The 12,120-nt window shown below is 38.4% G+C and overlaps 1 protein-coding gene across 2 annotated transcripts in view; it reads left to right on the plus strand.

Annotated features, from left to right (window-relative positions):
- DCLK3 (doublecortin like kinase 3) overlaps nt 1-11,118 on the plus strand; it is a 30,387-nt gene extending 19,269 nt beyond the window's left edge. Inside the window, exons 3-5 of one of the 2 annotated variants that reach the window (XM_058833486.1) lie at nt 3,920-4,052; nt 4,972-5,139; nt 6,124-11,118. In XM_058833486.1, the coding sequence (XP_058689469.1) occupies nt 3,920-4,052; nt 4,972-5,139; nt 6,124-6,320 (498 nt within the window). In that variant the 3' untranslated portion in view covers nt 6,321-11,118. The remainder of the gene's footprint in view (nt 1-3,919; nt 4,053-4,971; nt 5,140-6,123) is intronic. The other variant, XM_058833487.1, reaches the window with a different exon arrangement.
- Nucleotides 11,119-12,120: the final 1,002 nt, after the last annotated feature.

Genomic DNA, 12,120 nt, shown 5'->3' on the forward strand with positions numbered 1-12,120 from the left:
GACGGGACAGGAGGAAGTTGAGGACAAAGGGAATTCTCTGAGCTGACTGAGTTTTTCTGAGCACAGCAATAGTGAAGCTACGAAGTTCTGGGCTGAGGTTTTCAGGCTTGCTGGCAGGTTACATGCTGCCTCTGAAGTGATTGTCACAAAGTTGTGAAAATATACCCACTGTGCCTGCGGTTCCTACCTGCTCTGTTGATAAAGTGGAAGCTCAGTGTTTTTGTCCTGAAAGAACAGATGGTGCTGTGTTGCCACCTTGTGCTGTAAGGGGAGATTAGGAGTCTGGCATCCTGAGAAAAGAAAAAGTGTAACAGTGCATTTTACAAAGCTAGAAATCTGAAGATTTTGGGACTGGGATTAAGACCATTGTGTTCTCCACCCTTCCCACCACCCTGCTGTTTTCTAAAAATGTGCATAAATGTTTCAGTATTGTTTGTCTTGGTACAGTAGTATGCAGGGTTGTTGAAATTCCATGTGACATGCTTTTCTTATATAATTAAATACATTTATATATTTATAATATTCATATAATATATTAATATAATTGAATACATTAAAAACATTCATGCTCATGTTTTTATATTGCATATAAAATTGAGCATTTCAATTGTGAATTTTTGTAACATCTTAACACTGTTACACTTATAGTTAGAATATAAATTCTATAGATAGATGTTGTTCTACAAAGCAGGTGTTATTTTTATCATTTTTTGTCATTTTTTGTCAGTTTGTGTCCACAACACATGGTGGCAAAAGATTGTCACATGGTTGCCTAATAGAATAGAGAAAATGGCTGTGGCATTTTAGCTTCTTCTTGCAGTTTTGACTGCATGGTTGTAGTAAACTTTATTTTCAGTTTCATACTGAAAAACATTTTTTCATGGAAGAGCAGCCAGAAAAAAACCCAAATAGAAGAGTGCACAAGGGCGCTGCTTGTTATACCCCAGGACCTTCAGCTCCTTCTCTGCAGAGCTGCTTCCCAGCTGCTTAGCCCCCAGCCTGTACTGATGCATGGGTTATTCCTGCCCAGGTTTTGGACCCTACACTTGTCTTTGTTAAATTTCAAAAGGTTCTGCCCTGCCTATCTCTCAGGTCTGTTGAAATCCTTCTAAATGACCACATAGCGTTCTGGGCCATCAGTCAATCCTCCCAGTTTTGCGTATTTTTTATAAAGAAGGTAAAAACAGATTAGTAGTCTTTACTGTATTACTTTGTATTTTTGTATTGCATTAAAAAATGCAATACTTTTTGTTTCTTAAAAGGAAAGAAACCTGCAAAAATCCACCAAAAAGTCCAAACCCATTTTGTTTAATCAAAATTGGATGCATGCTTACAGTCTCTATAAAAGGGATTAGTAATCTGTAATGTACAAGAGCAAATTTTGTCACATCTGTGCCTTTAGTTATCTGGTAATAGAGACCATCCTGAATTTTTGGCTTTCTGAGGTGGTGTCTGATGGCAAAATATGAGGTGTTAAAGCAAGGAGTATACCTGTCACATTATATTCTGGTTTGTCCATTCAAAACCAAGTCCAGGTATAGGTGGCTTTTTTGTAGACATTTTAGCTGCTGATCTGTTCCCCATAGTTCCAGGGACAAACAGTTTTTCATTTAAAGGAAATTAAAGACTTTTTTACCTCTCAAAGAATATTTGAGCGTCAATCACTAGTATTAAGCATACTGATTAATTTAATTATACTGTTGCATTGTTTATGGCTTGGCCTTTGAATATGGAATCCCAGAATAGTTTGGGTTGGAAGGGACCTTTAAAGGTCATCTGGCCCAAGCCCTGATAATGAGCAAGGATATCTCAACTAGACCAGGTTGCTCAGAGCCTTGTCCAACCTGACAGTGAACGTTCCCAGGGATAGAGTATCTACCACCTCTGTGGGCAACCTGTTCCAGTGTTATGCTACCCTCATCATAAAATATTTCTTCTTAGTATCTAGTCCAAATCTACTCTTCTTCAGTTTAAAGTTATTTCCCCTTGTCCTATTTCTTCAGGCCCTGCTACAAAGCCTGTCCCCATCTTTCTTTTAAGTCTCCTTTAATTATTGAATGGCCACAGTAAGGTCTGTCTGGAACCTTCCTTTCTTCAGGCTGAACAACCACAATTCATGCAGCCTTTCCTCACTGGAGAGGTGCTCCATGTCTCTTTCCCAGCCCTCCTCTGGGTTGGCTCCAACAGGTCCATGTCCTTCCTGTGCTGGGCCTCCAGAGCTGATGCAGCACTGCAGGTGGGGTCTCACCAGAGCAGAGGGGCAGAATCCCTTCCTTCCCTTGCTCTGCTGCCCACGCTGCTTTGGATGCAGCCCAGGATATGCTTGGCTTTCTGGGCTGTGAGTGCACACTGCTGGCTCATTCCAGTTTTTCATCTACCAGCTACCCCAAATTGCTTTTCACAGGGCTGCTCTCAATCCATAATCCATTCTGTAGTGATACAGGGGATTGCCCCAGCTCAGGTGTGGGACCCTGCACTTGTCCTTGTTGAACCTCATGAGGCTCAACCTTCTTGAGCTTGTTCAGGTGCCTCTGGATGACATTCCATCCTTCAGACATGTCAAACTCATCACTCAGCCTGGTGTTGCCTGCCAGCTTGCTGAGGGGGTGCTGGATCGCACTGCCTATGTCATTAACATATTTCATTTCTTAAAATAACCCTTCATTAACTGCATTATAAAGTAATGCTAAAGACCTGTGAATACAAAGTTAGAATTGAAGAAAGTATTTTGACTACTTGCCAGGTGGATGTAGGAGATGAGAACTGCTGAGAAGGCCCAATTAGGAGGTCATTCTGCATGAACCTATTTCTACAACTCTTGCTGTGTGGTCACCATTACTAATCTAGTTTCAGGGCAGCAGGTAGAGTAGCAGAGCAATTTGGAAAGAAAGTAAAGCTTTTGTTGGTTTGTATTTTGTTGTTAGATCAGTATGTTGGAGATACACTTCCCATGTGTCTTGATTTTAGCTGTACAGTGCTGTAATTTGGATTTAGTATGATAATAACTTTGATAGCTCACTGATGTTTTGGTGGCTGCTGAGCACTGCTTATCCTAAGTCAAGAAATTCTCAGTGTCGCACGCTTTGCCAGGTAGCAGGTGTACCAAAAGCTGGGAGAGTATTCCATGCCATGGAACATTCTCCTCAGTAAATAAACTGAGGAGAGTTGGCCAGGAGTTGCTGGTCTGTGCTGAGGGATGGCTGGGCTGAGTTGGGCTGGGGTCATTGGGCAGTGAGCAGTTGTATTGTGCAGCACTTGTTTTTCTTGGGTTTTATTCCTTTCTCTTGGTCTGTTTCCCTGCCCCCTTTCTCATTATAGTTGTTGCAATTACTACTGTTGTTGTTGTTGTTGTTGTTATTATTATTATTATTATTATTATTATTATATTTCAATTATTACATTATTCTTATCCCAACCCACTGATTTTTTGGATTCTCCTTCCCATCCCACTGCAAATGGGGGATGGGTGGCTGAGCAGTTGTGTGGTACTTAGCTGCTGTCTGTGACTAAAACACAAAAATAAAGTCAGTAGGTTACCTGGGCTCATTGCATTTGAGCATAAAGATGTCCACAGCATACTTCTTTGTTTTCCCAGGGCAAAAGAACAGTTTATTTTCTCAAGAGGAAATAATAATATTTGATTCCTCGTTCTTTTTTGTGTTCATTCTGTTAATTTATTGGAAGTTGCAGTGTGCCAGAGTTTGTAGAACAAAGTTTTCTTTTTTTCCCTAATTGCTTATCCTCTTAAATAAATGCACCCTCTTAGTGTACGGGGGAAAAGACCCATGTTCTGAAGACTGTTTCCAGTATTAGTACTATTATTAGACCTCCCTCCTGTTTAATTTTCTGCTTCCTTTATATTTTGCTGTTTTAAAATGCATCTGGACTAAACATATATATGTATTTTGTTTGGATATAGGTTCAGCACAATGCAGATAAATCTACTACACTGAAACTGGCAGATTTCGGCCTTGCTAAGCAGGTTACAAAACCCATATTTACTGTCTGTGGAACACCAACGTATGTTGCTCCTGAAATACTTGCTGAGAAGGGTGAGCATATATATTTTTAATTTGTCATAAATCTTTCAATTATGCTGAACTTTCTAATAATGGAAATAGTCCAGAATGTTTCAACCTACTGAAATTTTTTTTTCAGGGTAGGAGGTTGGCTAGCAGTGTAATTTGGGAAAGGAATCCTCTTAGTTTTTAACAAACACAAGCATGACATCAGTTATATTTGCATTATTAGTGTCTGTGCAAATATATAACTGGCTTCCAAGCAGACAAGCCATAAAGTATCATAGATAGTAACAGCTGAAGGGGGGAAATGACCAAAAGTTCATGTTGCAACCTAAGAGTAGCCAGCCCCATTTCATTACTGTAATCCAAACAACTTTCCAAAGCCCCTGATGGTGCAAAGTCAGTGTGAATGTGTATGTTAAATTTATATAACAATTCAAAACATGTTTTGCATCACTGGGAATTTTGAATATATCATCTCCAAAAAGATTAAGACCTGGAAAGAAGTCAGTTTTGTTGGTGACTCAAGAAAATCTATTTCTGGTTTTTGTTCTTTGGAGCTGGGTTGCACATCTCCAGTTATATCCAATTTCAATGGAAACTTGGCACTCCTAGTTCTTTTTTGAAGGGAATCTGAGGATGACTATTTTAGAAATATGTGCTCTGTTTCCTCAATTAGTCTCCAGTTGACACTGGCCTTGTGAGACAGTGTTTGTGAAACATGTGGAAAAGAGAGACTCTGTGAGAGCTGTAGCTAATAAAGGGCAGCTTGTAAGCGTGGTGTACCAGCCATTCATTCTTTTGCTCACCTTATCTTTCTGAGAAGCTGAGCAGAGATTCTGTGCTTCTTTTTCATTCTATTTCCAAGAAACAGTTCCTCCTCAGTTGTGAGTTTTCTTTCTGAAACAAGACTTAAAACAAGACTTATGGTTTGTCCCTCCTTCCTTAGGCTATGGCCTTGAAGTAGACATGTGGGCAGCTGGTGTGATCCTTTACATCCTGCTCTGCGGCTTTCCCCCTTTCCGCAGTCAGGACCGTGATCAGGAGGAGCTGTTTCAGATCATACAGCTGGGTCACTACGAGTTCCTATCCCCTTACTGGGACAATATTTCTGCAGGTAAGATTCTGCACTTACAGCAGATCTGAGAAGTGGCAGTCTTCTTCCCTGAAGTGGGAAAAACTTTTTTCAGGGCAGTGAGCTTGATCAGCTTGGGGTGTTTTATTGGTCTCTCTTGTGTGAATTTGTGCTTTAAATGTGAATTTAGTCCTCTGGTACTAAATAGCTGTGTTTCTGCATATTATGCATATATGTTCTGAATGATTTAATGCATTTAACTCACCTTTAACACCCCTTTCTAAGTAAAAGCAAGGATTTTCCTCCTCATGTGTCTCTGCAGAAATAGGTGTCAAAATAATCTCAAGGGTTATTTTAAATGTAAAGATGTTACCAAAATCTCAAAAGCTGAGAATGAAATCCTTGCCCTGCAGAACAGTGTTGATTTCCTACTGACAGTGGGGTCTGCACATAGTTGTTTTTTTATTTCTCACAGGCTAGTACAGTGTCTTTTGTGCACTCTTCAAAATCAGAAACCCTAAAACTTCTTTACTCCCTGTGCAGTCTTTTAAAGAGCATGTTCCACAGCATTTTACATTTATGCCTTTTAAGGGATGAGATAGCCAGTGCTATGACACATTCACATTCCTGTGAATGTGAACACTTAGCCTGATGCCTTCAGCATACTTTTTGAGATTAAATTCCCTTCACTTGCTCCTCTGTTTCTGAAGGGGAGAATGACATCAGTCATGGACATTTAATATTTTCTGTCACTAACTCTAACTGCAGTTGTTAGAACAGATCCTGGGGATAGTCACACAAACCATGGTAAAACTAATGAAAAAATTAAGAAGGACATTTTATGTGAGTATAATTGTCACCATCACAGAATGGGTAAGGTTGGAAGTGACCATGGTGGGTGATGTGTTTCAAACACCCAGCTTGAGCAGGGTCATCCTAGAGCATATTGCACAGGATTGCACATCCTAGAGTGCATTGCACACCACCTTGCTTCACTCCTCTCTCCTTTGCTTTCTTCCGTAACAGCAGCAAAAGACCTCATCACCAGGCTGTTGATAGTGGATCCCCAGAAGCGCTACACAGCACGCCAAGTACTTCAGCACCCCTGGATCAGAACAGCGGGGAAAACTAACAGCAGGAATTTGCAGAGGGAAGTGACAATAAACATTGAGCGCCATTTCCGGGCCCAGCGCCGAAAGGAAGTTGTTGATGAGAACACATGAAATCCTTCAAGCTCATTTTGTCTTCTTTTTATTGATTAACAAATCATTTATGTTTTCTTTTTTTTAAATGAATTGGGAATTTAATGTGTAGCTGTTGGTGGCTATTGCCATGCCTTTTTTTTTTTTGATTCTGAGATTCTGAAGGACAGAGATCAAATTCACATTCGCCTCTTCTGATGTTACTTGTCGGTCTCTCTGTTGAAAGCAGTGGGGGACTAGGTAAATTCTGGAGGGTATCTATTATTTTTCTTTAAGTACACATTTGGGCTTTTACATCTTTTACAAATGTTTGCTTCTGTGACTGACACTAGTGGTGAGTTTTTTCTCAACCTTTTTGTATGATATCCTCCAGGAGTTTTGTGTTTCTAATGTTTTCAAAATATCTGTCTGCATACACATCTTGGACTAATTCTTTAAAAAGTCTTTTCACTAATTCCTTCTAGCCAAAGAGAAGGAAGAATAAAAATAAATATATACTTTAGCTGTAGAATATAATAAATAAGCAGCTAGATACTGTCTTTATTAAGTTGTGAAGGAATACAAACCCTTATTGACCAAATCTGATATTTTATGATATCTCCCTTGGCAACGTCTGTCACTGGTTGTTCAGGCTAATAGATGGTACAATGTTGCTGTTACAAGAAGGTGGTGCTGTGTGCTATGGAGGTTTCATTTGTTTTTAGAAGGTGGAAGATATGACAGATACCTTTTCAAGATTCAAATAATAACAACTTTCAAAGAGATTTTCTTCCTACTCTGGGCAGTAGGAGGTTAAGTGGTTCCAAGGGCACTTTGCTTCTTTTCCCAAAGTCATAATTATGGAATGGTAACTCAGTCATTTTTCCATATTGAGATATTTCCCTCTTAGAGACATCCATGTGCATCTTTGACTTTTCCAGGCTGATGAAGAAGAAAAAGCTGGGAAATTGTGACTAAAGTTAACCCTTGCCTTCACAGTTTCCCTTTCATCAATACACTTCACAGCTGAATTGCTTTTTTACATTTTTTCAGTGTAGTTTAGAAATTGGTCTGTTTGTTTGGGTTTTTTCTCACTCTTACCCTTGCTGTGACCTTTTTCTCCTTGCTTCCATGAGAATAGGCAATGGGATGAAATTAGACTAAAATCCAGCTTGGGGAAAAACAACTCGGCTGTGGAAAGGTCTCCCAGGGGGAGTGTCAGATGCTCTACTGCATGTGTTTTTTTAATATTTTTATTGGATGCAGTTTTAAAGAAATCCTGTGGGGGAAAAATACAGCCCAGAGAGGGGCCATGACCTGGACAAGCTTTTGAATCTCAGATCTTTTAATTGACTAGTTAAATTCAAAATGCACTTGAGTTTTCCATTTTATAATTATTTGTCTTTGAGTTCCATGTGATAGAAAATTATATTGATGTTAGAATATAAGTGGTGTTGGCATTGAATACACAGCCTTTAGAAATGAAAGAGGGTGTTTTACTCTTGGAGAGCTGCTGTTCTGTCTATGTATTTCACAAAGACAAATGTCAGAAGCATTTCAGAATCAGTGAAACATTTTCACAGCTATATTAACCAGAATATTATTTTTTGGTGAGTGCTAATATTTTGTGTGAACTTGCTGAATAACCAAAAAGTGTAGGGTGCTGTCATCATGTTCCTGTTACATCTTGTGACTGTTTTGCTGCAAGAATTATGTATAAAAGTAGACATCACTTGACTCTTAAAGGAGAATTGCACTTTAAATTAGCTTACTTCTAATACTTACTGGAATAAGACTTGCTATGGAGTTCAAGAATTGGTGAAACAAACAAATCAAATCTTTACTGTGTGCCCAAGTAGTAGCTATATGGTATGTCATACTTCTGCTTTGGAGTCTCTAAGTCAGGAAGACTTTTCCTTTTCCTGAAAACAAGAATGAATTTAAGTGCTTCCCTGAGTTAAGGGAACCTAATGTAACCTAATATTATAAAAAACATTACATCGTATTTGAGTACTAGTAATAAATGTATCCTCTGTTAATTTAACTCTATTTTGGATAGGAAATTGTGGAAAAATAGCTTCTGATGTGCAATACTATATTTTGTAATTATCTTATTTTTAATATAGTTGTTTAGGAATAAAGTCTGAAGTGACAAAAAATAATTTAATCAACAATGAATCTGAAAGTTTGGAGATTGTGTTACAAGTTGCCTTTTTCACCTTTAAGAACCTGTCTGCAGCCTTATTCATAGTGCAGAAGATGGAGAATTTGCTTGTAATGATTATAAAAGTAATTATTTTTTGAATGATTTTTCTTTTCTTTCAAGTTCTGTTTTCCAGACAGGCTAAACATGGACTGTGCCAGGTGGTCACTGCATGGCTCCTGTAAGTACAGATGCTGCTGTGGCAGTGCTGAGGCACGGGTTTGTCACTGTTGCTAATAGACTTGTGGCACTAGGCCCTCCTCCTTCAGGCTGGAGGCTGAAAAAGCTTCCAGGTGCTTCTCAGGGTTTTTACCTCTTTCTTTCTTTCTTTCCTGCTTTGTTTCTCCTTCTTTTCTCTTGTTGCTTACAGTGTTCTTGCTCTGCCTTTGTGCTGTCCGAGGGAGTCCAGGTCCCCAAACATGTTTTACTTATTTGAGCAATGAAAACTAGTATGATTTTGGAGAGCTCAGCCTCAAGCTTTGCTTGCTGATATTAAAAATTGTATTAGGCAGGACTAAGACAAATAATGGTGAAAATCCCCTCTCATCTCCTACTGCTTTTTCTCAGGCTTTTCTTTTTCCTCTGTGTGGCGTTCTAATGCAGACCTGATCTTTATGCTCTGTAAGAGGGTGTCTAATATATGGACCATGTTCATACTCTATGATTGAGGATTATCACTGCTCTTCCTTTTCTAAGATTTTTCTAATGTATTCTGTCTCCTTGGGTTCTGGACTCATCTTCCCCTTAATGTTTTCATTTCTTGATTGGTTCCTTTCTCTAGAGTAAGTCTGAGGAAGCTCAAAGCTGTGGGAGATTATAGACTCGGAACAAATTATTGCGGATTTGTTAGGAAGAAGAAATATCCCTTCTTGCTCTTCCTTAAGTCTTTTTGAATTAGACTCTCATATGACTTTATATTCCACTGAAAATAAAATAAGATATGGTGTCCTCATCTCCTTAAATACTAACAATGAAGAGAGTCTATCATCAAGAAAAACAACCCTCCCCCCAAGAACTAAGTGCAAAGTATTAATGAATATTGCAGACCTTAACAGCAAAGTTCCACTTCCAGAGGATTTGCTGGGTCTAAGGCAATAGAAGGCAAGAATCTGTTTGTTTGCTGCAAGCTTTAGCAAATCAGCTGAGTAGGAATCCTTTCATGCCTCTTAAAAGGTATTGTTTGGTTCCTAACTCATAATAGAGGTCTTGATCAAGTTCTAGTTATTTCAGGGTTATTTCTTTACTATCTGGTATTGACTATTTAAAATATATTCTGCTTTTAGAAACCAGAGGCTCTCCATTATCTTTAACCATTGACTTGGCTCTTCTTTAGCTGGTTGCAGCTTTTAAACATGCTTGCTTATTTTCATGCCCTAACTGTAGTATTTCTCAAACTTGAAGCAAGCACAAAGATTCAAGCATATAATATTGAGCCATCAATATTTCATTTTGTAGTGAAACACATTTGTTATAGAGAGAGTTGTTTTTTTAGCTTTTTCAGCTACCTGAATATAAAGTAGTCCCTGGATATCCGCTCCATTTGCCACCAAGGTCAACTTCTTCACTTTCCCATTTGCTATTACATTTAATTGATCCTAGACCTCACCTACATTTTTTCTATCACCTATCATCTGCCTACTGTCACTGGCCTCTTATCCCCTTGGATCACTCCCATTATTGAAACATGGTGATGGTGAAATCTTCACATATCAATATGTTTTTCTTCAGGAAATTCTGGCCTCAGAAATGGGAGTGGGCAAAAAATTTTGGAAGTGTTTAGGCATTTGAAACTGTGCAAAAAACTGGTGCTTCACACTGGACAGTGCATAACTGCCTGAAAATGAACAATGGGAATTTGGTCATTGCTCGTATATTTAATCTAACATTTAAAAATGTGTGCCCAGGAGACTCATGACTGAAACTTGGCAATGCAGCAGAGACTGTTTCTTCTGAGACACAGATACTTTATCTTCTTTTATTGAGGAACCTTCTTAATCTAAGATTGTTCAGGGGCTGTGTGGAATAGCTGGATTCAAACACCATCAAATCTACCACCTGTCTTCCTGGAATTATAGGTGGATTTCCTGTATCTCTGTTACTGCAATTTTTGGCTGTAGGGTGATGAAGGGATAGTGGGTTGTTATCCCCTGAGTTTAGTCTCTTGGGTTTTGGTCCCCTTGTTAAAGTGAACTTTCGGGAGTTGACTGCTTGCTTTTTGGCAAGTACCCAGATTTGGGGAGGTATTCAGTCTGCTTGAAAATACAGTAAATTTGCTGTGCTTATTGAAGTGATCTTCTCAAAGACACATAAGTATCACTCTTAAATATTTTTCCTATAATTTCTTCTGTCACCTGGACTTCTTTTAATTTAAGCAATGTAAGGAAAATACTTTTATGTTTCTGGGCATGTGTTTTTCTGTCTTTTCTATGTCCACGAGTAATACTTTATTGTTGACATTCTTGCTCCTGAAAGGGATTATGGGCACTTTAACTGGGCTGACAGTGTATAATGGCACTGTTTGTTCTACAATATGGTTTATTTGTAACTAGGATGAAGGTGTAATTTTCTAAATTAAAATACATTGTAGACTTCAGCAGAAAAGTTGTTACTCCTCCTCCTGTACCTCCAATAAAGGTAAATTATACAGTAAATGTTATGTTTCAGTTCTTTCCAATAAATTGGTAAACAAATGTGTGGCCAAGTATTTTGAGTTTTGTTTTTTGGTGTTTTTTTCTTTTTGTTGTTGTTTTGTTTTGTTTTGTTTTGCTTTTTTTCTTCTGGCAATATATCTGTTTGGGAAATGCTTGTTTTAAAAGGTTTGCAGTTTCAGTAAGGATTGTGTACACCTTAATTTACGAATAGCAGAGCCCTTTCTAATGTTGCAGTCCTTTTGAGTACCTACAGTATTTATCTTAGTGTTTGTCTTTGCTGCTGCAGGTAATCCCATTAAATCCATCACAAATCTTTGCAGAACTGGAGCTGAGATTTATTCTACCACCATTTTTTGCCCATATTGTGTTAGTCATACATGCTGTGATGTTAGAGCGATCATGACAAGCAGACTTGGCTTCACTTATGCTGAATGCACACAGGAATGACTTCTCCCATCATTAAAACTTCTTCTGTAAAATTCAAGTTTGTTTAGAAAAAGGTTTGCTTTATTTGTGGAAACAGGCATTCCATCTGGAATTGAGTTGCTTGCAAAAAGTGGTTTTTTCAAAGGAGACTGCTTCTTAGTAGCCTGTGTATATTTCAGTTCTGTTATTAAAAATGGTATTTTCCTGCAGGCCTGCAGTATTGTCTGAAGCAGAATTAAATTGTATCTAGGATATTGGTGGTGTTTTTGAAGAAGCTGCCTTCTCTGCGTGTGAGCATGTGTGATAAAGTGGCTTCCAGTGAGAAAAGTTTATTGCGTATTGGTCCTTAAAGACATCACAGCCTCCTCATTACTCTAAGAATAACTGTAAACTCTTTGGAATGACTGACTTTCATGATAATCACACAAATTTATTATACTTCATTTTAGCAATTTGTATAGGCAGCTAATTAAATCTGTTTTAGTGCTTTGCTGCTAGGAGTGGGATTCAGATGTGTTTCTGTGTCAGAAGTAGCTGAAGGCAGAGTCCAGCAGTGCAATAA

The sequence above is a fragment of the Poecile atricapillus genome, chromosome 2, assembly GCF_030490865.1.
Source record: "Poecile atricapillus isolate bPoeAtr1 chromosome 2, bPoeAtr1.hap1, whole genome shotgun sequence".
Classification (NCBI taxonomy): domain Eukaryota; kingdom Metazoa; phylum Chordata; class Aves; order Passeriformes; family Paridae; genus Poecile; species Poecile atricapillus.